Below are 24,796 nucleotides of genomic sequence, written 5' to 3'. Positions count from 1 at the left end.
ATTGTTGCTAAACCTAGCACTAGATTTGTATCCACTACCTTAAGGACTACACATTTAGGATACTGTTACATGAAGTACGCAAATTTACATACACTAGTAGCATGTGGTGTCATTATACCCAACTTTACTGTACATGACACATATAAGCAATGTAAATTTTGCTCAATGTCACATTTACAGTCAATCACATTTACAACTTACAGGTAGGCAAATTTGCTATATTAGTTTCTAAAATCACCATTTGCATTGTTAGGCAACTACAATTTTTGCAAATTAAATTTAGTTTAAAAAATCATACTTACCTTGTGAACTAGCTACTGATCATTTCAAGGCCTGAACTAGATAGCTGAATAACTAAAAAGGTTTTCAGATACAGCATAACCAGTTTCTTTAGAATTTTAGCTAGCTTATACAATTTAATGTGTATATTTTGTGTTGACATTTTATTTACCACCTGACTACTTGTACAGACTTTCATAAAACTTCGAAAGTAATACTAGTGTATTTTTACCTTCGATCTGTCAAGTTAAGTCTGAGCTAATTCTGCATCCTTAGATCTGAATGAAAGACTCGGCTAGTTTATGGTTTTATAGACAGAGGAACGTTGTTGGCTGAAGGGTATGAAGGGTATATTTCAAATGACTGTAGGAATTCAATTCCCATGAATTCCTATTGAAAATCTCTCATAAGTTTGCAACCCTGCTCAAGAGTAGCATTACCATCACAACACACCGTCCAAGTGCCTAGCCCTTTCATCTCTTCCAGAGGACTACATTTAAACCAGCACCATGCTGATTTTTAAATGGAGGCAATAGGAAGGATGATCTCCCAATAAGCTCTTTGAGCACATAGAGGTCACGTTGCTGAAAGGTACTCTGAAAAGCTTATCTAAGATAAAGCAAAAATTAACACAGGGAACAAGACAACCTTCAAAAACAAAACAGCTATCTGTGTAGAGGCTTTGGTGTTTAAGCTTTTGAGACTGAGCCATTGCTCCGCCTTGTTCTGTACTGAAAGTATAGGGAGACCTACCATGACTTGGGGAAGGGCCTTTGCTGTAACCTCTCCAACAGACAGATGCGTAATAGGGGCCACTTCCGAGTCTGGGGTTGTGCTACTTTAGTATGTTCACCTGAGATAAAATGACTATTCTGCACCACTGTCCAATCACAAGGATTCATTTCACCATTTTCTGCCTCTCCCCACCCCTTCCCAGAGATATGTATGAGTGAAAGGGAGACAAATAATCTTGAAGTGTGAAAGGCAAATTGTCAACAGCATGGCACTTCCTTGACAGAGGTGTCTTGATACTGCCCGCTGATGAATTTTGAGATTCAACGAAGGTTAAAAAAAAAAAAAAAAAAAGCAAAAAGTTTTTGGGCTAAAGCAAGGTTTTTAGTCTTAGAAATTCAGTCCTGGTGTACTGCTCACTTCTCAAAGGAATGTATGGTGAACAGTCACTCATTCATTAAAGGTACACAATCGTGCTTCGGGGTGCTACCCTCACATTTATCAGGGCCTTTCCAAACTTGACCCTGCAGTCCACTCTCACATTCCTTACGGTTCATTGTCAGGGTGACCCCGATCATTTGGACATATCATTTGAGACAAACAAATTTCTTGAAAGGTTTTATTTTTGCAGCTGTGTTTATTTCTTCTCACTTTCAGAACTGAGTGTAACTTTTTTTTTCCCTAAAAATAAAAGATGGAACATTTTGCTTGTCTGTGTAATTGGGGAAACAGGATGTGAAACCCTACTGTCTGATCACTCTGCACTTTGAGAAAATCAAAATGGTTTTACTTTATTGTAAAGAAAAAAATACTCAAATATCAATTGCGAAGAACCAGCACTATTCGCTGAAATGGCATAAATTCTGAGGTTAAATAAGATTTCTTGAATAGTTGACTGTGTGCTCTGAAATTGGGAAATGGGAGTTGTGCATTACATGGTGTAGTACACAGATGGTTCATTCTAAGGGATGGTTGATTTTCGCAGTAATATTTATTAGGCTGGTTGCTGTAGGCTGCTTGTTTGTGTCATTGTCATTATTGTCAGGTGGGGCTGGGAATTTGATTTTTGGGGAGAACTATGGAATAAAATGGACATTTTTGCGTGTAAAAGATGTACACCTGTATAGGCTGTAAAGGGTAACTTCACCAAAAACTAGATTGTTGTTTTTTTAATAAAGATGAAGAAAAATGAGGATCCTTCTACTGAAGGTGTCACAGTCATTCAGTTAACCTTTTCTCACTTTACAAAGAAAGTCAGACATACTTGGAGATGTGAGGGAGTGGCTGCCTGTAAAAGCATTAAAACACAAGTGAGGAGAAAGTTAAGTGGGCAGCAGCTGTGGGTGATCTGATTGTCAGCAGATACAGATAGAAGTGTGGTATTCTGGTACTTAAAAATAACCATCATACTGAGGCCAAGTGGATTAACTGGCACAGTGACAAACTGATAAAACTGACTTATGAATACTGCTGAAAGATTTGTAAGGTCATTGGACTCTGTGAAACTGAGTTCAATCAAGAATTTGATTTGAGGCCTGCACGATTATCTGAAGGCACCATTAAGGACAATCCTCTCCTTTTTTAAATTTGTACTCCTGTATACTTTGTACAGCAGGAATAGGAAAATCCTCAAAATCCACAGAACCACCTTTCAATTATCATTTAATTTACATGCGCAGGTCTACAAGCAAAATATAACCTGGCTTTCCACAGAGGTGCTCTCTGTAGCTGGCTGGAAAAAGGTTTAATTCAGAAAAGATCTAATGGTTAGTCGTTATATAGAATATGAGATATCAATATCTCATATACGTCTCATAATTCTTAATGTAGTCCACTCTCTTTGATAACATTTTAATGAGACCTCTACAATTAACATCCACAAATAAAATGTGTATCCACAACCGAGTTGAATATTTTCAGTTAAAAGTTGTTTAATGTCTACTGATTAATCTTACTGAATACCTGCCATTGTCATTTTAGAATTTCAAACTGAGTAACAGATCCACAAGTCAACTGAGGATATCTGTATCTGCACAGACCTAATTCAACTCCAATATAAAATACTTCTCATTATAGATACCTATAACTGAGATACAGGAACATAATTACCGAAATCTGGTTGATGTAAAATACTTGCTATCTACACCTGAATTATGGATATTGGTAAAACAATTTTACTGTTAAAATAGCTTGCTGCCGTTGACATTGAAATGGATCTCATTCTTTGAGCCTTTAAATTCAATTGTTGGCAAGGATCCCTATAGTCCTGCTTGTGTGGATGTGAAACTGTAGTCATCTGAGATTTTCATATTATTTCATCTCTAGGTTTTTTTTTTTTACATATCCTTCTGGATTTTGTATTCTGAGAGTCAAAACATGCACTCCTTCTGGCCAAACTTTCAGCATCAATGCTTTGATGACAACTGATTTTTTTCCCCCAAATCTGCTGCAACATCTTTTGTTCAACAAGCAAGACATTTTGAATTGAGCATTTCTGCACTTGCTTCACAGATTTTTGAAAAGCTGTTTTGAATTTCTACAAATGCTTGGAAATCAAACAGGACCTGTGGATTTTTACAGTATTCCTCCATGCTTCTTGTTGGATTAGGGATGGAATTTTTGCTTTTTCAGTCTCAGTATAACAGTATAAGAAAAGGTCCCAGCCAGCAGCAGAACAAATTCTGAAACCTCAGATGCCTTTTCTGTGGTACTTTGCAAACTGCTAAACATTTGACTTAATTTGCATAAGTTTAAATTCATGTAAAAGCAATGATTTATCAACCTTGAGACTGACGTACAAAAGCACTATGCAAGCTCCTAACCTGACATACAAACCTTTCCAAGTGACCAAGCCGTTGTATTACAGGCTTGAAATAATAGTGAGATGTACAAGCCTATAACTGCATTTGTTATTATGATGATACAGATCTCCAGATTCAAGACTGAGTGTGCATGAAGAAAGCAATTTTCAACATTTTTATAATGGTTTTTATAAAGTTTTGTCTATAAGTAGGTCCAGTACCTGTGTTAACTGACTTTTGACCATGGCTGAACTAGCTTAATTAAAGCACTTGATGAACCACGTGCTTCACAGGGACAGAGTGTTTAGGGACCGAGCTCATCTCTTTGCCCAGGATGATGGCTGGCTTGTGAGCCGACTGCATGATCAGTTAGGAGTCAGTCTGTGATTTATATCTATATTTGTACTTCAGAGCTAAGCCACTTTATTCATGCATATGATCACTTCTATAAATGCCACCTACAAACTTTTTTGGGAAAAAACTGGTTCAACTAAACGTTAGATGGAATCCCAGTGCCTTTCATAAATGTGGCCCATGGTATATTAAAGCAGAAGCAGTAATTTTTCAATACAACCCATTTAAGGATGCAACACAAATGTTGCCACAGATTACAAAGTCAGTATGCTGACTTTAACAAAGATGCAAAAATGTGTACCTGCCTCTTTATTTGTGGCGTAATTAAGTGAATGATAACTATTGCCTGTGAACATAAAATCCAGGGAAACCTGGAAGAAATATTGGTCAAAATCCACCAAACATGCATAATACTAGCATTTCAGTCTGGATCTTACATTACAAACCAATGATTTTCAACTGCCATGAATGGTTCGCACACTGCATGTCAATCCATACAGAACAGCCAAGTGAGGATTTTGTGATATTTTGTTTACCAAGATGTGATGACAGTGAGAAAAATCTCCCTTGATTTAGGGAAATCCAAAGGACCCTACCCAAGTAAAAACATGTCTTCTTCAAACATCGAACAATATCCTGTTGTCATTATCCCTGGGATGATGGCTTGGTGACATTTCCGCTGGCGGGTACAAGCTGAAACACCTGTGTCCCCTTCTCCAGTTTTGTGGTGTCACATGGGACAGTCGTAAATGTGGATGGCACGGTCATCTCCTGCTGATACAATCTTGGACCCGTTGCCATTGTACTTCACACTCCACACCTGGGAGGAGACCCAGTCACCGAGTTAGAGGCCACCTGATCTGGGGTCAGTGTGCCGTGGAGGCTCAAAGAAAGGTGTAAGGGTGCAGGTTGCAGGTTGCATTTATGTACTATGTGCCACTCTGTCGACTTTCTCAACCGTAACCTTATACAGTCAGGTCCATAAATATTTGGACACTGACCCAATTTTCAGCATTCCAGCTCTGTACAATACCACAATGGATTTGAAATGAAACAATCAAGATGTGCTTTAAGTACAGACTTTGACCTTTAATTTAAGGGTATTTATATATAAATCAGTTGAACGGTGAAGGATTTACAACACATTTTATATGTGCCTTCCACTTTTTTAAGGGACCAAAAGTAATTGGACAAACTAACATAATCATAAATTAAATTGTCACTTTTTAATACTTTGTTGCAAATCCTTTGCAGTCAATGACAGCCTGAAGTCTCGAACCCATGGACATCACCAGACGCTGGGTTTCGTCCCTGGTGATGCTCTGCCAGGCCTCTGCTGCAGCTGTCTTCAGTTCCTGCTTGTTCTTTGGGAATTTTCCCTTCAGTTTTGTCTTAAGCAAGTGAAATGCATGCTCAATCGGATTCAGGTCAGGTGATTGACTTGGCCATTGCAGAACATTCCACTTTTTTGCCTTTAAAAACTCTTTGGTTGCTTTCGCAGTATGCTTTGGGTCATTGTCCATCTGCATTGTGAAGCGCCGTCCAATGAGTTTTGAAGCATTTGGCTCAATATGAGCAGATAATATTGCCCGAAACACTACAGAATTCATTCTGCTGCTCTTGTCAGAAGTCACATCATCAATAGATATAAGAGATCCAGTTCCACTGGCAGCCATACATGCCCACGCCATTACACTACCACCACCATGCTTCACTGATGAGGTGGTATGCTTTGGATCTTGAGCAGTTCCTTCCCTTCTCCATACTCTTCTCTTTCCATCGTTCTGGTACAAGTTGATCTTTGTCTCATCTGTCCATAAGATGTTGTTCCAGAACTGCACAGGCTCTTTTAGATGTTTCTTGGCAAACTCTATCTGGCCTTCCTGTTTTTGAGACTCACCAATGGTTTACACCTTTTGGTGAAACCTCTGTAATTCCTCTGGTGAAGTCTTCTCTTAATTGTTGACTTGGACACAGATACACCTACCTCCTGGAGAGTTTTCTTGATCTGGCCAACTGTTGTGAAGGGGTTTTTCTTGACGAGGGAAAGGATTCGTCTGTCATCCACCACACTTGTTTTCCGTGGTCTTCCAGGTCTTTTGGCGTTGCTGAGCTCACCAGTGTGTTCTCTCTTTTAAGAATGTACCAAACCGATGACTTGGCCACACCTAATGTTTTTGCTATCTCTCTGATGGGTTTGTTTTGATTTTTCAGCCTAATGATGGCTTGCTTCACTGATAGTGACAGCTCTTTGGACTTCATATTCTCAATGACCTCACCAGATTCCAAATGAATATACCACACTTGAAATGGACTCTAGGCCTTTTATCTGCTCCTTGCAAATGAAATAACGAGGGAATTACACACACCTGGCCATTGAACAGCTGAGTAACCAACTGTCCAATTACTTTTGGTCCCTTAAAAATGTTGAAGGCACCTATAAAATGTGTTGTAATTCCTTCACCGTTCAACTGATTTGGATGTAAATACCCTTAAATTAAAGGCCAAAGTCTGCACTTAAAGCACATCTTGATTCTTTCATTTCAAATCCACTGTGGTATTGTACAGAGCTGGAATGCTGAAAATCATGTCAATGTCCAAATATTTATGGACCTGACTGTATGTCAATCTCATTGCATGTCTCAAAATCTGTTTTGAGCTCTGGGTACAGAACCCATATTGTGATTCAGTTTTCTTGGAAGTAATAGGATTCATGAATCAGGTTCATGAACCAATTTAACCAGGTACAAGAGTGAATTTATGTATGGTTTATGTATCCAGGGGCAGCAGGGTTCAGAGTTTACCCAGATACAGGAGTATTAATGATTCGTGTTAAGCTGGTATGACAGTGTACCCAGATAGAAGGGCTTGTAAATGTTTTCCCTCACCTGGTCCTGATGGTCAAAGAAGGTATTCACACAGGCCCGGGAACTGGCATCCCACACCTTCACACTCTTATCTGAGGAACTGAAACAAATTCCCATCAGCACTGAAACGATTCGTGCATATTGTGCTTAGACTGGATTTGGGCCTTGATATCAGAAAGTGTACACTTGCAACAGACAGTCCAACACAGCTCCCAAAATAAATCTAGAGTAAATAACTAAATTGTTTTTCCGGACCGTAAACCGTGGCTGTAAAATGTGACCATCAGACGGACTAAAGCAATGCCATCGGCCAAGACTGAAAAACATGCACTGTGATCTTGGGCCTGTAGTGCCACTGACCACCCCCAGAGCCCGCCCCCCCACCGGTCTGAGTCCAAACTACCTGGAGACAAAGTGTGTGTCGTCAGGGGAGAAGGCCACGTTGAGGACCCAGGAGGCGTGGCCACTCAAAGTCCCTGCCAGGTTGGCGTGCTGCCTGTAAAACAACCCAACCCATCAATCTCCTACAATGCACATTCTTCTTCGCAGGAGGGGATGTGCATTCAGACTTACCCCATATTCACATGACACATTTCCTTCTTCAAGGTGGCATTTGTTGTTATGCCACTGTGTGACAAACATGTTCATATGTGCTTGTCATTACCTGTATGTGCTTGTTTTCACCTGAACCTATTCTATACACTTTTGTACCTATTTAGTGCCCTTGTTTAAATATCACAGTGTTTGAACGGAATGCACATTTGACGTTACAGCTACAGTAAATAGGGCTCCTGTGTTGTTGACTCATGTAGGTCTAAACTACAGATTTATAATTCACAATTTACTGTCACAAACATACTCCATATTAACATAAATTAAGTGTTAAATATGTTTCACGATGTTGTAGTGTATTTGAAAGGCACTTTTCTGGAGTACATTAGCCATTCACGTTTAATTCACTCCCCATTTTATAGGACATGATTACAGTGAGCTTTAGAAAAGCATCTATTACTCTTTTCCGATCGGGGATGTGGGCCTTCGCTGCATTCTAAAGGCCCTTTCTCAGTCATCGTTTGACTGAATCAGTCACTTATTTCATTGGGTGATGGCCAGTCTAACCAATCAGAGTATGGTGCTGCACATCTCCCCTCTCCTTCAGTATTCTGGATGAGGCTGACAGTATCCCTGTGCTCGCTAGACTCCTCTGCCCTGACTTCACTCTGGATGGCCTTACTACCCTCCTTCCCAACACTGGAAATTTAGCAAGGTATATGTAGCTAGTCAGTGCAATACCCTACCTCAATCTGCTAGCTGGCTCTCTTCACTTGCTCTAGAGTCCACTAGCATAGTCTCTTTCTGTTGCCTGTTCCTTCCATCTTCACTTTTGACAGACCCCAACAGTAAAGTTAGCCAGTATCATGTAGCAGCTAGCTGCCCAAGTATACAGCTAGTTAACTAGCTAACTAGCTACCAACATACCTATCTAACTAGTTACCTAACTAGCTACTAGGCCGTGCCATTTGGCAAAAGGCCCAACAAATATTAGGCTACGCTAGTTAGTTAGCTAGGTATATCTATGCCCTGCCCTCAAGAGAATTATTAAGGTTACCTACCTATTTTTAGATGTCTCGTTTTGCATAAGCCAACTATTCCCTCTTTCCTGCTGCCTCTTTCATTTTGGATGCCAGACATTTTTTCTACATTTCGCGTTTTTTTTTTCTCCTATGCAAATACACTACTAGACTGTATGCAAGCGATCTATGGCGATGATGGAATTGAGCTTTGGTCCCTGGGTAACCTGCACCAGTCATGTTCCTTAACAGGTCTATGTGCACAACCAATATCACTCTGGTACCATACAAATCAAATAGTATACGTTATTTAAACAATTTTCATCAATAAGTACTTTCCGAGCCCACTGAACGTTGTGCAAGTGTTACAATGGTTGTATTTTGCACTTACTAATTTAATGTTTCTTATTTACAGCTAGCTTTGGTGCCTCCCTTCTGCACTCCCGTGCATTGCACATGTTACATACCTCCTTTTGGCAGCTCTGACAGCATCAGTCAAGTGGCTATATGTAATATAGCTCCCATGCTGAATTTTCAAATAAATCAAACCCCATCCCCTGGTTCATAACTATAACTATAAGACACTTTGGTTCCTCCTGTATGAATCACGACTCACTGCAGAGAGATCTGCATCAGCTCTATGAATAATAAATGTCATTATAAATAACTTACTATATTCAGGGCACGCTTTCATGATAACTGGTGAGAAAGAATAAAACTGGATTCAAGTATTGACATGGCACATCACAGTATAATAATAGCACCTGCATTTAAACACCTGCATTGCAGTCATCTCTACAACCTTTAACTCATGTTACTGCAAGGTACAGTCTGTAACTGGAGCAGTTAAGTATTGTAGAGTCTGCAAAGCATACATGCTTGAGCATATCTGAACACTGAAATAGTCAAATGTGTTATGCAAAACCCTTGGCAAAAAGAAAACCTCTCTGATTAACATCAGCAGCTATAATGACGTGCCAACTCAAAAGGGTGAGGAAAAACTACAGGTCAGAAGCGTTCCAGATTTTCTCTTGCGCTTACACATCGTAAATCTTGATGTATCCATCATCGGAAGCAGTCACCAAAAGCTGGGAGTCCGGAGAGAATGTCAGGGATCGGATGGGCATGGCGTGACCTGGCAAGGAGGAACAAGATTATGCTGCACATTTTAGGGTCCACCCTGATGCACAACTATTTCCAACATCGGACATCATCATCATTGACCTCCGACCTCTGACCTCTGTTACATAAATCATGAGGAATTTGTAGTCAAGTATTGAGAACAACCATTTCTTTTAGAGGATGACGACTGAAAAATGACTGATGGAACATGAAGAGCCATACGGGAAGCATCTCAACCCGAAGGGAGGGTGCAGCTGTGCCGCAGAGCTCATGTTTATGACAGAGACAGAGGACATGTAGCTGTTGTGCTCCTTTTTCCTAGCATTTTTCCCAGAATTCCTCTGTCAAACAACTTGCACTGAATATGAAACATTTCAGAGATTCCATCTAACCACAGCATGCTTTGACCCTAAATTTCGAGTAAGAAATAACAATATTGCAGAACTCTTGGACAGATCTCAGATTTCAATTGGCATATTTCAATTTAAAAACAAGGACAAAGCATACTGTGGTTAGACTGAATCTGGGCTTCGGCAGAGACAGCTGATCAGCAAATAAAAAAAAAATCTATACATGCACACTTGAAGTATAAAACCCATATTAGGAACATTTTGTTGATTTTGCAGATCAACACTTGCACAGATGCAACACTTCTTCCATTTAATTCACCTTCTAGCGTATGGAGAAGTTTCCCGGTTGCAATATCAAAAATATTAATGATTCCATCTATCGCACCGCTGGCTAAATACTTCCCATCGGGGCTCTGAAAGAGAGAAACAGCACAAAGTAAGAAAATTTATCAAAGCCCAGAGTTTCTGAACACCAGAGACTAAGCATTTGCTCCTCTTTTTGTAGCAAAAAAATTAGTGGAAAATTTCAGTCAAATGCAGTCATTTCCAAAGAAAACCTCAAACTGGATAATACACGTTACTATTCAGAAATGTTCTAATATTACAGCTGCACATTTTTTTTCGGATGACTAGCAGAACTGTACTCATTGCAATATTTGTTAAGATTCAGTTGCTTTTAGGAGGATATTGCCAATTTAGGGAGGTTTACAGAAAATCAAGTGAGGCAGGAAAACATTTGCTGAGTATGCAAGTGGTCTAATATGATTTCCCTGTAAAATTCCCATTGTGTGAATTGTAAACAAGACCTTTATTATCAATCTTGCTTCCCATTAGCCACATTTGCGTTGGTTCGTGGGTGATTGGTTACATAAATCATTACAATTCTGAGAGTGGAGTTAAGCCAGCACTCAAGTCTTTTTTCCACTAATTGCATGGAAACAGCAGCTGTTTAGACTTTTCAGCGAATGAGCTGGTGTAATTTAAAACCATCTGTGCTGAATATGCACTCATTCTTCTCATGAAAATAATATCACAGAAAACCCAGTTTGTGCATATTTGGAACTCCCCTGCCATGCTCCCTGAATTCTGCACCCCTGACAGTCTCTCTGCATTGTTTTAAGAGCATTTTGTCTTTAAGGCCCTAGGAGCCAAACACAGTGAGTCATTCAGACTGCAGGCTGAAATGTTGCTGGTGTAAGGGTGACAAGCCGCTTGTTCACATCTCATTATAATGTCAATGTGCAGAGCGGATGCTGTTATCTCAGGCAACTTACTGTACAAAGCTTTCATTTCACAAATTATCCCTTCACACAATTGAATATTTAGCACTTCAGTAAAACAGTCCTGAAGCAACAGGCTAAGATCCTTGTTTGAAAATACAGCAGCTGTGCTCACCCACAATTCAAACTGGCAACCCTTTGCACGTCTAGTTCTCTAAGCACTACTAGGGATGCACCGCTCTAACTTTTTCAGTCCCGATACAGATACCGATACCTAAACAAATATATATATAAATTTACTGAATTGTTATTTATAAAATTTTAAATAATCGTGCACGGTCTCAGAAAAATATTTCCGTGATGGCAAACTGTACCGTGGTTCCAAGTGTTCAATCAGGCAGCGGAAACCCTCGTTTTCAATAACTGTCAGGGGTTGCTCATCCAGAACAATGAATTTGAGAACCTTTTCTATTATTTTTGTCGCTTTCACACTATCACTGGAAAGTTTCTCCCATCTTTGGAAAGCACCTAACAAAGTTAACTGCTTCTTTGAATTGTCCCCTTTTTTTGTTTGGTTGAACTCGTCTTGTTCTTTTGCATGATGCTTCTGGAGGTGCTTGATTAAGTTGGTTGTGTTATATTTTGCAGTGCTACCGCCACCCCTTGAAACACTGGCTTTGTAGATACTGCAAGTAGCCGTAGAACTTGTTGGCGTGGCAAGTGTGAAATACTATCCGTGGGGGATATGTTCCAAGACCCCCAGTGGATGCCTGAATCCGCAGATAGTAGGCTACTGAACCCCATACATACATATGTTTTTTCCTATACATAAGTATGACAAAGTTTAATTTATAAATTAGGCACAATAAGAGATGAACAACAATAACAAATAATAAAATAGAACAATTATAACAATATACAGTACTGATTATTTAAATAAATTTTTTTTTATTAAAAAAAAGGGTTACTTGAACACAAGCACTGCAATACCGTGACAGTCGATCTGATAACCGAGACGGCTAACTCTTTCACGCGTAACTTATTTTTTATGGTACGTAGCACACGTGCTACGTTACATGGTTCGTTATGTTTTCATTAGCGTTATTAAGGTTCTCATATTTTTCAGTTAGCATTTGGTATATCTTTTAACATTAAATCGCTGTTTCCTCAAAGATAAAATTAGCTAGAACTTTTCCATTCTCATGTTCTAATCGCACTGGTTTTACCATGATAGCTAAACGGCTAATCACACCAGTGTGGCCGTACACACAAAAGGGCTAAGTGACTAACGGGCAGGTAGCGTAAAGGGATGATTCACGTCCCGGGCGGGACAGCACGAAATTTCATCACGTTACTTAGAACGGCGCGCAATTTTTTTAGAATTGTTTATTTCTGGAATTTTCCATTTAATATTTTTGGACCGTGGTTGACCACAGGTACTGAAACCGCGGATAAGGGGGGATCACTATGTTAGCTCTCCTTGTGGCAAAATGTACAGGTCTACTGGTGCACTGCTGACACATGACGTAGTACGCGCACGCACATGTAAACATAAAATAACATAAATCTGAATTGAATAGATCGGCCTCATTGTCATGATACCCGATCCAGCTATTTGAGTCAGTATCGGAACCGATATCCGATATCAGTATCACATCGGTGCATTCCTAAGCACTACATAGCTTTACTGCCTGTGAATACCTCAAATTAGGGCTATGCAGATTGTGGCTGACTGTGCCTGTATGCTGCAGGGAGGTTTCCCTAGTGAGGTTAAGGTGTTTTAGCTACTGGGTTTGGGGGCTGGGCTGGTCCTTACGTAAGCAATGCTCAGGATGAACTTCCCTCGTGTGTCTAGTGAATGTTCCTTCTTCCCGCTGTCCACACCGAAGATGTTCACCTTCCCCAGGTGGCTCCCAGTAGCAATGTACTTGGAGTCCGGAGAGAAGGCCACAGTCCAGGCATCCACTGTCACCAAAGAGGAAGAAACGGTCATTACCCTTTGTCACCACCATGCACGCATGCACTCAGAGTGAATTCATACCCAGGTTGTTATTACAGTGAACCCAGGGGTGACGGTGGTACAGACATCCAGAATGCTTTGACAAACTACTTCTTCAACCTTGGTTATGACTAGCCTTAAATAATCAACACAAATCATTCTTTAAGCCCAGAATACAGCATATGTTTGTTACCGGTTCACATTCATATAAAGCTGCATTCTGGTTATATGTGGCATTAATTTACACCGAATTTCTGCAAAAACCTGTTTCACTGAAAGCCTTTTAATATGAGCGGATAAAAAAAAAATTGTTAGTTCTCGTATCATTAATGCTTCAACTACCAAGAAATTAGCTTTAGCTTTCCCAGCTGCATGTGCGGTACCTCATAGGTCTCAGCAAACCGAGGAACTAGCAAACAGTTCAATTATAATAAGGCAATCAAAGATATGAAAGCTAATTACTTTCTAAACCTGGTTTCTGAAAATAGTCACAACTCAAAAGTCCTCTTCAACACTACTGATCATATTGTTAATACTCCAAGATGTAACTTGGACTCTTCTCCACAGCTTTGTGAAAAGTGTTTCTTGTTCAGCAAAGAAAAGCAAAGATTTCTCCTCCTTTACAATATGTTTATATTCCACACCAGGTTTAAGATTTTGTTAAGATTTTTAGAGCCCACTTCAGCTGAGTGTCTTATGGATGTAGTGAATTACATGAAATCATCTACAGGTTCAATAGATGTTATTCCTATGAGATTACAAAATTAGGTTTTTACTGTCTGTTAAGACATTCTAACCATTATTAACAGCTCTCTCGCTACAGGTGCAGTCCCTTCTTGCTTTAGACAACCAATAGTTCTGAAGAAATTGAATCTGGATATTTCTGTTTTAAATAACTTTTGACCAATTTCTAAGTAGGGCTGCGTATCGAGGTTCGGTACTTCTAAAGCACCAACTGAATAACGTTGGTACTACCGAGTATCGAAATCTATTTACGCATTCGGTGCTACATTTCAGTACTTTGTGATAAGGACTCCCTATTAGCATTCTCATTTAAGGCTTTGCTCACAAAGAAATTCTCGTTTGATCGTTAGACAAATATCATACGTTTCGTAAAATGCACCAAAGGTTCTGATTGGCTGACAGCGCGCAGCACTGCATACACCAAGAAGATTGGAACAGGGGGGACCATGGGAAAAACACAGATGAGCGAATCCATGGAGAAAAATGGGGAAGAGTAGACGATATTAAGTTTGGCTGCACTTCACCAGAATTGATTCAGCCTTCGCATGCTGTAATATGTGCAACAAAAAAATTGCAGCCAAAACAAGTATTACCTCCAATCTAATGAAGCACCTACTAGTACCTGACATTAATATGCGGGCAGAAACCTGCAGTGTGTTTGACTGCTTGAAAAAGCAAAAAGGACAGACCCCACCACATCCAGCAGCATCGCCTCAACAAGTAGCACCGCATCCTACTCCTGTGCTGCAGCAGACACAGTGACTATAAATTCTGGAGAATCATCTTCAGGTAATTAGCAAACTAACCAGCGTTAAATACTTGATATCCAATGTTGCTAACGAGGAGTGTGTGGGAGAATGAGCTCGCTAATGTTAGCTATACATGGCTAGGGGCTAAGTATATTGGGGAACTGTAAAAGAGATCGTGTATAGAGACTGGAGAGGTAGAGTGAATCAGAAGTTGCAGACACCAGAATGGAGGCTAGCGCACCGCCATATGTCCACTTCCCATTGATTATAATGGGGAAATTCCGGTCTTTTCCCAAAAAACTATATGATTACAGTCATATTTTCAACCAAAATTGATGCGGTGCGGTGCACTGGACACCATGGTTTCTGCAACTTTGGCAATAGAAGAAAGCAGTTATGTTCTTTCCATATTTTAGAGTTCAGTGCTGTAAACTCGTTTATTTGGTTAACGTTAGCCGTCGCCCCGTCTCAGCTGGTACTACTGCTACCCGCCCTCGTGACCTGGCGATGTGACACCCTTCACCCTGGCAGAGAAATCGAAATTGCCACGTGAAAGGATAGATCAGTGCCACAGGGCAGAATTCATTCATAGTGAAAGGGTTGATGCCGTTTTCTACCGTGGAATCCCCTTGGTTTAGATAAGTTAGCTTCAAGTGACTTAGTATTACAACTTGATATATAGCTAGCTACTTACTAATGAGTGAGCATACTACTTATATTTCTGTTGTCTTCTGTAACTATGTTTAGGGAGATGACAGGGGCCCTGAACCCCAAATACAACCCCCCATCCCGAGATGTGCTGACCATCACTCTGATACCTGCATGGTGTAATGTGGAAAAGGAGAATGTGACTTCAGAATTAAAGGTAGTAAAACACCTGGATGTAACATGTGATGGCTGGACCAGTGTGACACAAGACCATGGTCTCACAGTCACAGTTCACTATACTAAGGAAGGAGAACTTAAATAAAAAGTTCTACATACCAGGGCTGTGTATGTATCACAGACAGGGCCTGTTGAACAATAAATACTTTCCACTGTGGAAACTGAGAAGCGTTGGTTTATTTGTCAAATGAAATGAAAATTTTGGTTATTGTAGAAAAAAACTGCTTACAACAACAACAAGCATAATTAGGTACCGAAAAAAGTATCGTTTTGGTACCGGCACTGAATTCCAGGTACCGGTGTCGGCACCGATACCGAAAAATTTTAAAGGATACCCAGCCCTATTTCCAAGTAGCCTTTTCTTTCAAAGATACTTGTAAAGTGGTCTCCAAGATATTATTAGCAGGGATGCAAACAGCAGGGTATTTTTAGTTTATTATGTTACATGATCTACTAGTCATGTAATTTATTAAACATTTCAACTATTTCAATTGTGTAGGTAATGTGTTGTGAGCGTACATATCATTACGTTTTAGCTACGTCAAGTTCACCTGTAAAAGACCTAGTGCTAGCTAGCAGATCAAATTTTGGATGGCTGTAGCTACAGAGAAAAAGTTTTTCGACTATAATCCTGTTCGTTACGTCATGCATTTTAATATTAAACTCTTGACTTGGCTACTATAGCCTATCTTGTACAGTAATATTAAAGTATACCCTACTCTACCCCTTTTCCAATGTTGGTGTTAATGCTAGGTTAGGGCTTGTGCTAGTTTGAGGCTAGCAGCTTGCTGACCTCAGAAAATACCGCTCTGACTCGGAGAGCCTCTCAGTAATAATGTGTTGGTAGTGCCGGCTTTTTCACTAATGCCACCGAGAAGCACGTCAACGAAAGTGACAAACTGCGTTATTTTCAGATGGTGCATGCCCATGGATCTACTATGGTTAACGTCTAGAAATATTGCTCCTGACTTTGCTTGCTGTTGGTTAGCTAGCATTGCATCAAGCATTACTTCTCATAACATTTTTTTCCTCATATCCGTGTCCTCGATTTTCTCATAGTAACGTTTTGTTAATAACGCGATCTCACGTTACCATATCTTAGGCTATTAAAGGAAAGAAACTGGTGAGTGACTATTGTAGGCTTAGCTTATCAACAGCCGGCACTGCTATTTTTAAGGATGTCCTTTTTTCATGTTAACTGACGCAAATAGACTGCTGAAGATGATTTTTAAGTAGCACGGGGCACTTATGGGCCCATGAACATTCTACATTTTATGGCAACTCCAGAGTGGGCGAAAAATATTGTAGCATAAAAACAAGACATTGTGGAAAGGGGCAGGGTGAACTATTTGCACTCCGTTATGATACAGTTTTGCTAAAATATTCAACTCTGTATACATTTGTAGAATGAGGGAAATTGAGGAAAGTGATGCACTTCTTGTGCAACAAATGGATAGAGGCTGTAAATGCAGTTGGAAGTGGTCTTGGCTGAAACTTGAAACTACAATCGAGGTCCAAGCAGTCAAACACACATTCATACTGTCTGATTTTTTTAAGGAAATTGAAAAAACAGGATGTGCTAAATGCACTCTCTGCATGAAGGAAATTAACTACAGTAGCAGAGGGGTGCATGCCCTGTTTGCGCACTGTCAGACATCCATACACACACAGAGAGTGACCTCTATCTTAGTAACCCAAAGTGTGGCACAGCTCCTCCGTAAGGAGAATCCTTTACCAGCTACTCAGAATCAGGCCTCAGCTGCAGAAAAGATTAGGGAAAGTGTTAAGCTTCCAGTGCCTATGTGTAATCGCATTGCTAATGGAGAGGTGAGTGTGTGTGTGTGTGTGTGTGTGTGTGTGTGTGTTGAAGACTAGTTAAACAAAATTGACAATCATTTTTGTGGAAATGATTACATGATGAGGACAGCACCTCCTCAAAGCAAATGATAAAATAGCTTTACTCTTCTATATTATACTATTACTTTATTACCTCTGAAAACAAAATACTGTCGCTGCAAATAAATATAGATCAACAAAATTAGTTTAAAATTAATCACTAAATGAGTAATTTATGTATTTTTTTCCTCTATTTACTAGGCAATGGTCCTGGCAGTTATTGCTGAACACTCTCTACCTCTGACAATGGCACCTGTGTTGGTGGAATTATGCCAGTGTCAGCTGCAGACAAGGCAGCCCTTAGCCAAATTAAACAGTCTCGCACTGCAGCTTCTTACAAAATGGTGTATGGTCTAGGCCATACATTTGCGGAGAAAACATTCTCCAACTTACGACAACACCCCTTCTCTCTGAATGTGGGTGAGAGTACCTCCAGTAGTAATAAGAGGGTCCTATCTATGCTCGTCAGCTCAAGGGGCATGACTGGCATCAGCATGTTTAAAAGAGAAGATGTAAAACTGGGGCCAGTTGATAAAATACTCTGCCAAAACATCAGGGCTGCAGGGAGAAGGGATAAGTCAGACAGAGAGAAGAGGATGGAGGCAAGGCAGAAGAGGCAGGCTGAGTATGGCTGCAGTGCTTCTTGTGGAAGTGCATTGAAGGCCAAGGCCAATGCTCAAGCCGAACAGAGGCAGACACGTCTGATACATGTTGCTAAGCAAAAGAATGCAGCCAGACACAAGGCCCTGGAAACATTGCAGGAGGTGGCGAAGAAGAAGAAGAAGGAATAAAGAGCAAGAAGTGTATAAAGATTTGGACTTCCAGCAAGCTGGACATAATAGTTCAATAAGATTGTTCTATTTCGGAATAAACAATGAAATGTAATCTTCCAAATTAATGTCGGTGTATTTTGATTTTCAGAACTTCCAAATTAGTGTCGGTGTATTTTGATTTTCAGAATTTCCAAATTAGTGTCGGTGTATTTTGATTTTCAGAACTTCCAAATTAGTGTTGGTGTATTTTGATTTTCAGAATTTCCAAATTAGTGTCGGTGTATTTTGATTTTCAGAATTTCATTTTGCCCTATGTGTGTATAGGGGTGGGCCAGGGATGGCAGGGGTTGGTGCCAATGTAAGTATCTAGATGTTTGCTGCGGGGACGAGGGCTTCGATTACCTCTCTCTTTTTTGACCATACATGTGTTTGCATCCCTGTATTAGACACCATTGATCAAGCAATTCTTTCCTATCGCAGATTAGATAAAAAAAAATCACATTAGCAACCGGGATGGTATCATTGGTCTAGCACTAGATGGGGCTCCATCTAATCTCTCTGGCAGACAGTTATGTGTCTCAATTGGTGATCATGTACCATCCTCAGCTCCAATTCTTTGTGGAGGGCCTCAAGGCTCAAATTTTGGCCCAATTTTATTGTTGTATCTGTCTGTGAATTCTATTGATTTAAAGATGTTTGAGGCATTCCATGCTTGTCTGAATTAAAATTAATTGCTAGGTGGCTCTAATTTTAGTAGCCAAGCAAAAAAACTGAATGTGTCAGTGCTAAGCTTGGCCTCCTCACCTGCAATGTGACACTAGCCATCAGGAACCTTGGGGTAATATTCACGTCCTCCCTTTATTTTGAGCTGCATACTAAAAAGCTAATATCACTTTTATTATTACCAACTAAGACTCACTGCCAAAATTAGGTCACTTTTATCTCTTACAGACATTGAGAAGGTCATCCTGTTATATCTGACTGAGCCAATGCAACTAGCACAGCCTGCAGCTAGAGCAGAACTCTGCAGCCAGACCTCTTGATAATTTGAGAGTCTATAAAAAACAAAGGGAGACCTTGTTTTTTTTCAGTCAAGGCCTCAAGACACTGGAACAATCTCCTCGACAATATAAAAGCTCCCAACTGTGTCTGCTTTAAATCACTTTTGAAAATGAATTCTTATAAATTAGCTTTTAATTAACTCTTACATTGTATCATTTTTACTGTCTTTTAATCGTATTTTATTTTATTGTGTTTTGTTTATTCTTTTTATTTGTTAGTGTCTTGTTTTAATCTGAACTGTAAAGCACTTTCAACTGTGTACATAATAGGTGCTATATAGATAATTTATCAATAATAATAATAAACTTTATGAAGTAAGCCATTTTCTGTTGGCATAGAGTAGCAGCAGTGCAGTGTTTGGGAAACTGAAAGAGCAGCTTAAAGCCAGGGGGCCCTTTGTTGATGGAACAAGCTAAGTGAACAAATGAAGTCTGTTCACACACTGCAATGCTACTGGTGCCTGTTTACAACTGTCTTTCAAGTAAGCAGTGTCTCCTTTGAGCGTATTGGACATTACTCAAACCTATGCATAAAAATACCCCAGCTAATACTGCACAATCAGACCAGAAGACTAATCTAGTCTTTAAAGAGAAAAAAATCATAACTGAGATGGTGGAATTTTGGAAAATCAAGATTAATTTCTGTGAAAGCCTCATTTCCATCTCAAGCAGTCTGGCTTTATCATTAATAGACAGACACTCGTTGTCAGAAGAAACCCCATAAAAACCAAAATATCCATCCAGGGGATACATGCCACAGACAAACACTTAATAACTCCGCTGTAGCAACTGACAAAACACTAAACTGCCTTAGTCTTTCTGACTCCAACTGAACCGGTCTGGCTCCCCAAACCGAACCCAACAGCTGTTGCCTCAAGATCCATGCCAGCATGAAAGTTAATTTTAGTATAGATCCCTGTTGTTTAAAGCAAACATTCGGAGTGACAAGTATTGATAGTGGCACACTCCATGAGCGGTCTGGCTCTTGGATCCCATGTGCATCCTAGGCAGACTGAATTGACAGTAATGGGACCAGACAGGAGCAGCGCACACAGGTGACCTGAGGACCTGAGGCCAATCACGGGGGCCGATCTGTCATAATAAACAAGACAACAGTATGCAGCGCAGACTGAAGTTCCATTGGCAACTTTCTGCTAAAAACACATACCAACGTGCAAACACCACCCACTGTTTAGAACCCCCATTGTCCTGGCTGGAAAACAGCAGCACCAACTAGGCAGTCCCAACTGAAAAAGATCACTTGCTGGAGTAAAATGGCAGACAGTGGCAGGCCTGTCTCAAGTTCCTAACACACTGTGAGGTCAACAGGTCCTGGTGAGCCATAGCGAACGCTCACAAGACAAAGCGCTTGTGTGTTACTGTTTGCCAGATTACAGTGTATTCTCAGCTTCAGGGCTCATTTGAAGTCAGCTGCCAACAGGTACAGATTCTTACCACTGCCAACACCAGGTGGAGCACAGGCAGTCTGAGCACCCCTGTGTTTTTCTGTCAGAGAATAAGAACTGCCTTTGGGACAAAGAACAACCATTTTGATTTCTTGCTACTTTTAAGCGTCACAGTACGCATTCTTCTGAGGGCTGCTGTAATTCCATGTCTTTTAATGCAGGTCATTTCTAAAATATATGCCACTCTCCCACATATAACCCAGCCAGATAACCAACATTTTCAAAGTGAGGAGCCACTTTAAAGTGCTCTAACCTTAAATAACCCAATACAGAGTGCTGTTTTCCTGCCTAGCCAAGGAGCAACAGCATATTCAGAGCTTGTATGTGGTGATGCCGAGGGAACCAACCTGGTCCAGCATCCATGGACTTAACCTGCTTCCCCGACTCCAGGTCCCAGAGTCGGATGTGGGCATCTAGAGAGCTGGAGGCAGCTAGGGCTCCATTGTGGCTAATGTCCACTGACACCACCCCAAGCTGGTGTCCCTCCAGTGTCCACTGAAGCTCCAGCTTCTCATCTGACCTGTGGGGAGAGCACAACACATGCAGCAGTCAAGAAGCTGGACCACACCTCAGCAAGGTCTCTGAGGACACCACTCACTCTACTGCTAACTGGTGTTGTCAAACTAGTTACAAAACCTTTGACCAACACAACCTGGGTTGTCATGTCAAAACTGCCAATTAAACATGACAAGCTCAAGACCTCAGAGCAATTCACGTTGGGGTGTAACTTATCACACATTAGATGGATGCTTTAGCTTGTACCACAACTACACACAGAAGAGAATGAGAAACCCACCACCTGTCTTGCTCCATGTGCAGAGCTGTTCTATTTAGAGTGGCATCAGCAGCATTTTGACTGATGCCATCTTCACTGGGTCAGAATGCAGCAAGGATCATTGGAAACCTGTTTCTGGCTGCATCCTAATCTATGTTTTTGCTCACTTGCCCAAAGCACTTCCCCTTAAAATGGTACAGAGCCACATGATCAAAGGTGTCCCAATCCACAAAATGAACTTACCCTCAGTTTCTCCCTTTGAGCAAATGTACAAGCTTGTACCCTTCATGTTTGGTGTTGTATCCAGGATACCTTTGGTTCACCATTCCAGGTTGTGCATTTGGTGACTGCTCTTTACAAATGTTATAGGAGATTGACTGAACCAGTGACAACAAAAGCACTATAATGTTACCACATATACTACTGAATTTTACTGTGTGAATGAACATTTCTTGTGCATAGTAAGAAACTGACTGACTGAATGATTCCAGTGTTTTAATTAGAAGTGAACAGAACTTTCAATTTACATTTAGTATATTTACTTTCCAAATTTGCCAGACCATAGATTTATCCAGCAATATACAGAAAAGTTTGCTGGACTTTAAAACTCAAACTAATCTGAAGTGTGATAAATATCTGGTTATCAAGTGCAGATTATCAATAGTTACAAAAGCAAGATGCTGCACACCAATCACTAACCTTTTCAGCAAAAAAGACAGATTTACAAGTGTCTGTCGTTTCCTATAATATAGCTACAGTTCACCAAAATCCATTTTTAAAAAATGCCATACTGCTTGCTTAAAACTGTAAAAACACTAAAATTAATTGGTGCAAGACCCTTGTGTTAAAGTAATGTTCTACACATTTATCAATACTGACATTTCACATTCAATGTTACTTCCTACAAACTGATTTAATTTTATCTTTAGTCTGTTCCCCCAATTTCCAAAGTGCTTGTAAATAATGTAGAAGATCAGTGTGCGAGGGGACAAGATTTTACAACTGTGAAGTTTTAAAGCCACTGACTTTCAGTTTAAAAATATTTTTCAACATTTTAGCTAAGATTCCTACATGCTTTCCAAATGTCACCACTGCTGCAGTTTCTATGCTCTCGTGTACTTTTATTGGTGTTGCTCATTTCGTGACAAACCACAGTACTACACTGATGACAGCGGAGTGTTTCAATTCCCTCTCATATTGCAGCCTTCTCTTCTCTCCTCAAATATGTACTTCTACAATGTCACATGAAGTATGGACACACAAAGGAGTGTGTCAGTTTCAAAGACCCTTCATTTTCATTTGGGGTGGAGGGGATGCTTAAATGTGCTTGTGCTGCACATAAGAGCTTAAGATGCAAAACTAAATACCATTTCCACACTTTCACAGTATCATCAAGCGACCCTGTGATGATGGTCTCGGTGCGGTCCTTTTCATTCTGACCCCAGGCCGTTGTCCAGATGGCGTCATCGTGAGCTACGTTTGGACAGCATTGGACATTATGGGTTCTTCAGACATTAGGGTAAGATACACCACAAACATTTTCAGTTAACACTGAAGTAAAAAATAATTTACATTAATGTAATTAATAGACTTTCAATATTGCACATTACAATTGAGCCAAACTGCACGATAACTCATATCACGGGTGCCTGGAAAAAATAACTATTTCTGGACTATCCTTTATTTCTTTAAATAACAAATGCTACTTGAGTCAGTATCACGCTTATAAAATCATAACAGCTAGGCAACGTCAGCTGAAACAAACGGCACTTACCGTGTTCTTGCTTGAAAAGTATGCTATACTGAAATGTAAAGAAAAAATAAATAAGTACGTATAGCAGTATGCTTCCCAGATCAAGCAAGATAACCAATGACAGCCACAGTGATTATGTTGATAGTTAGCAAGGTATTTTGTACTTTGCACAGCTACTATCAATCTAGGCGCACATGCATCCGACGAAATTGTCGACCTGTTTTAACTTTCATTTCTACTTGTCCCAGGTGGCAAACTAGCAAGCGAACTAGTTAAACGTTAACAAAAGAATACCGTTCGTCGAATGCATTAACTTTAACCCTACTGACATTAGCCAGGTTATGCCATGTGTTGATTTAGTAGCTAATATTAAGTAATAACATTGCTAACATTTTCTTGCTAGCGATGCCCCTTACTTGAGTACTCATTGCGTATCTTCCAATTGCCAACTTCGAATTCTTCGGAAAAAAATACGAGTCCCTGGAACACAAAACTATTTTAGATCGACAACTGATACCTTTGGCACCTAACACAATATAGCTAGTCAGTCATAATTCGATTAACGAGCAGTGGGCATGGGTAGGCTCCCAGACAACTGGCTAGCTAGTCTGCCAGAAAGCTACCATTAGCTAACAGCTAAACCGTGGGTATGTTACCGCAGTGTAGCTTACATTAGCTAGCCCTTCCGGATTGATGCATAATGTTGAATCACAGACAGCACGGGACCACATTGAAAAATATATTAAATAAATATATATATATATATATATATATATATATATATATATATATATATATATATATTATAAATAAAATATTACCTTAGGTTCTTTCAGGATTTATTGCTGGCTGTTTTGTTAGTACGTTTCCGCTACCCGTTTCACCTCAACAGTAAGACGCCATGATAACTGCACGCTAAGGAGTATGGGAACCCAAAATTCCCGGTCCTGAGGACAGGAAAGTGGCCGTGTGCAGGCAATTTGTAATCGATCGAGACGATGGATGTTTTTTAGCTTTTTATCACTGGTCTCAGATGTTGATTTGTTTTGGCTTTGGTTGAGAAGAAGAAACTGAATCACGACATTAGCAAACTAGTCTGATCTAAAAATTATAATGAAAACATACAGTATGCACTTTGGCAGGCGCTCTCATCCATACCCAGATACAGATCGCCACAGTAAGATACACATTGTACCTCTCAGACAAACTGCCATTGTTGCATCCAATTAAGTTCCCTGTTCGGAATTAGTTCCCACAATGATTAAAGTTAGGGTTAGGGTTAGGCTTAGGGGTTGAGTCAGTTAGGCGACTCCTGTAGCGACAGGAGAAATAATGACATAACTTACTTGGGGAAGCATAAAAACAAGCATCCTAATGTTCTGAAAACTGAAAGCAACCA

At 40.1% G+C, this 24,796-nt stretch overlaps 1 protein-coding gene across 1 annotated transcript; it reads right to left on the bottom strand.

Moving 5' to 3' along the window:
- Nucleotides 1–253: 253 nt before the first annotated feature.
- Nucleotides 254–24,306, bottom strand: wdr61 (WD repeat domain 61). Its single transcript, XM_036534955.1, has 11 exons — nucleotides 24,219–24,306; nucleotides 23,814–23,877; nucleotides 23,419–23,446; nucleotides 23,012–23,117; nucleotides 21,217–21,389; nucleotides 13,113–13,261; nucleotides 10,396–10,489; nucleotides 9,646–9,739; nucleotides 7,437–7,529; nucleotides 7,055–7,133; nucleotides 254–4,986 (listed from the first exon to the last, which is right to left on the bottom strand). Exons 2-11 carry the CDS (start codon nucleotides 23,823–23,825, stop codon nucleotides 4,897–4,899), a joined length of 918 nt encoding a protein of 305 aa, XP_036390848.1. The 5' UTR covers nucleotides 23,826–23,877; nucleotides 24,219–24,306; the 3' UTR covers nucleotides 254–4,896.
- Nucleotides 24,307–24,796: the final 490 nt, after the last annotated feature.

The sequence above is a fragment of the Megalops cyprinoides genome, chromosome 8 (assembly GCF_013368585.1).
Source record: "Megalops cyprinoides isolate fMegCyp1 chromosome 8, fMegCyp1.pri, whole genome shotgun sequence".
NCBI classification, from domain to species: domain Eukaryota; kingdom Metazoa; phylum Chordata; class Actinopteri; order Elopiformes; family Megalopidae; genus Megalops; species Megalops cyprinoides.
Note: the sequence above shows the minus strand (reverse complement) of the source record. Positions and strands in the feature narration are given on the sequence as shown.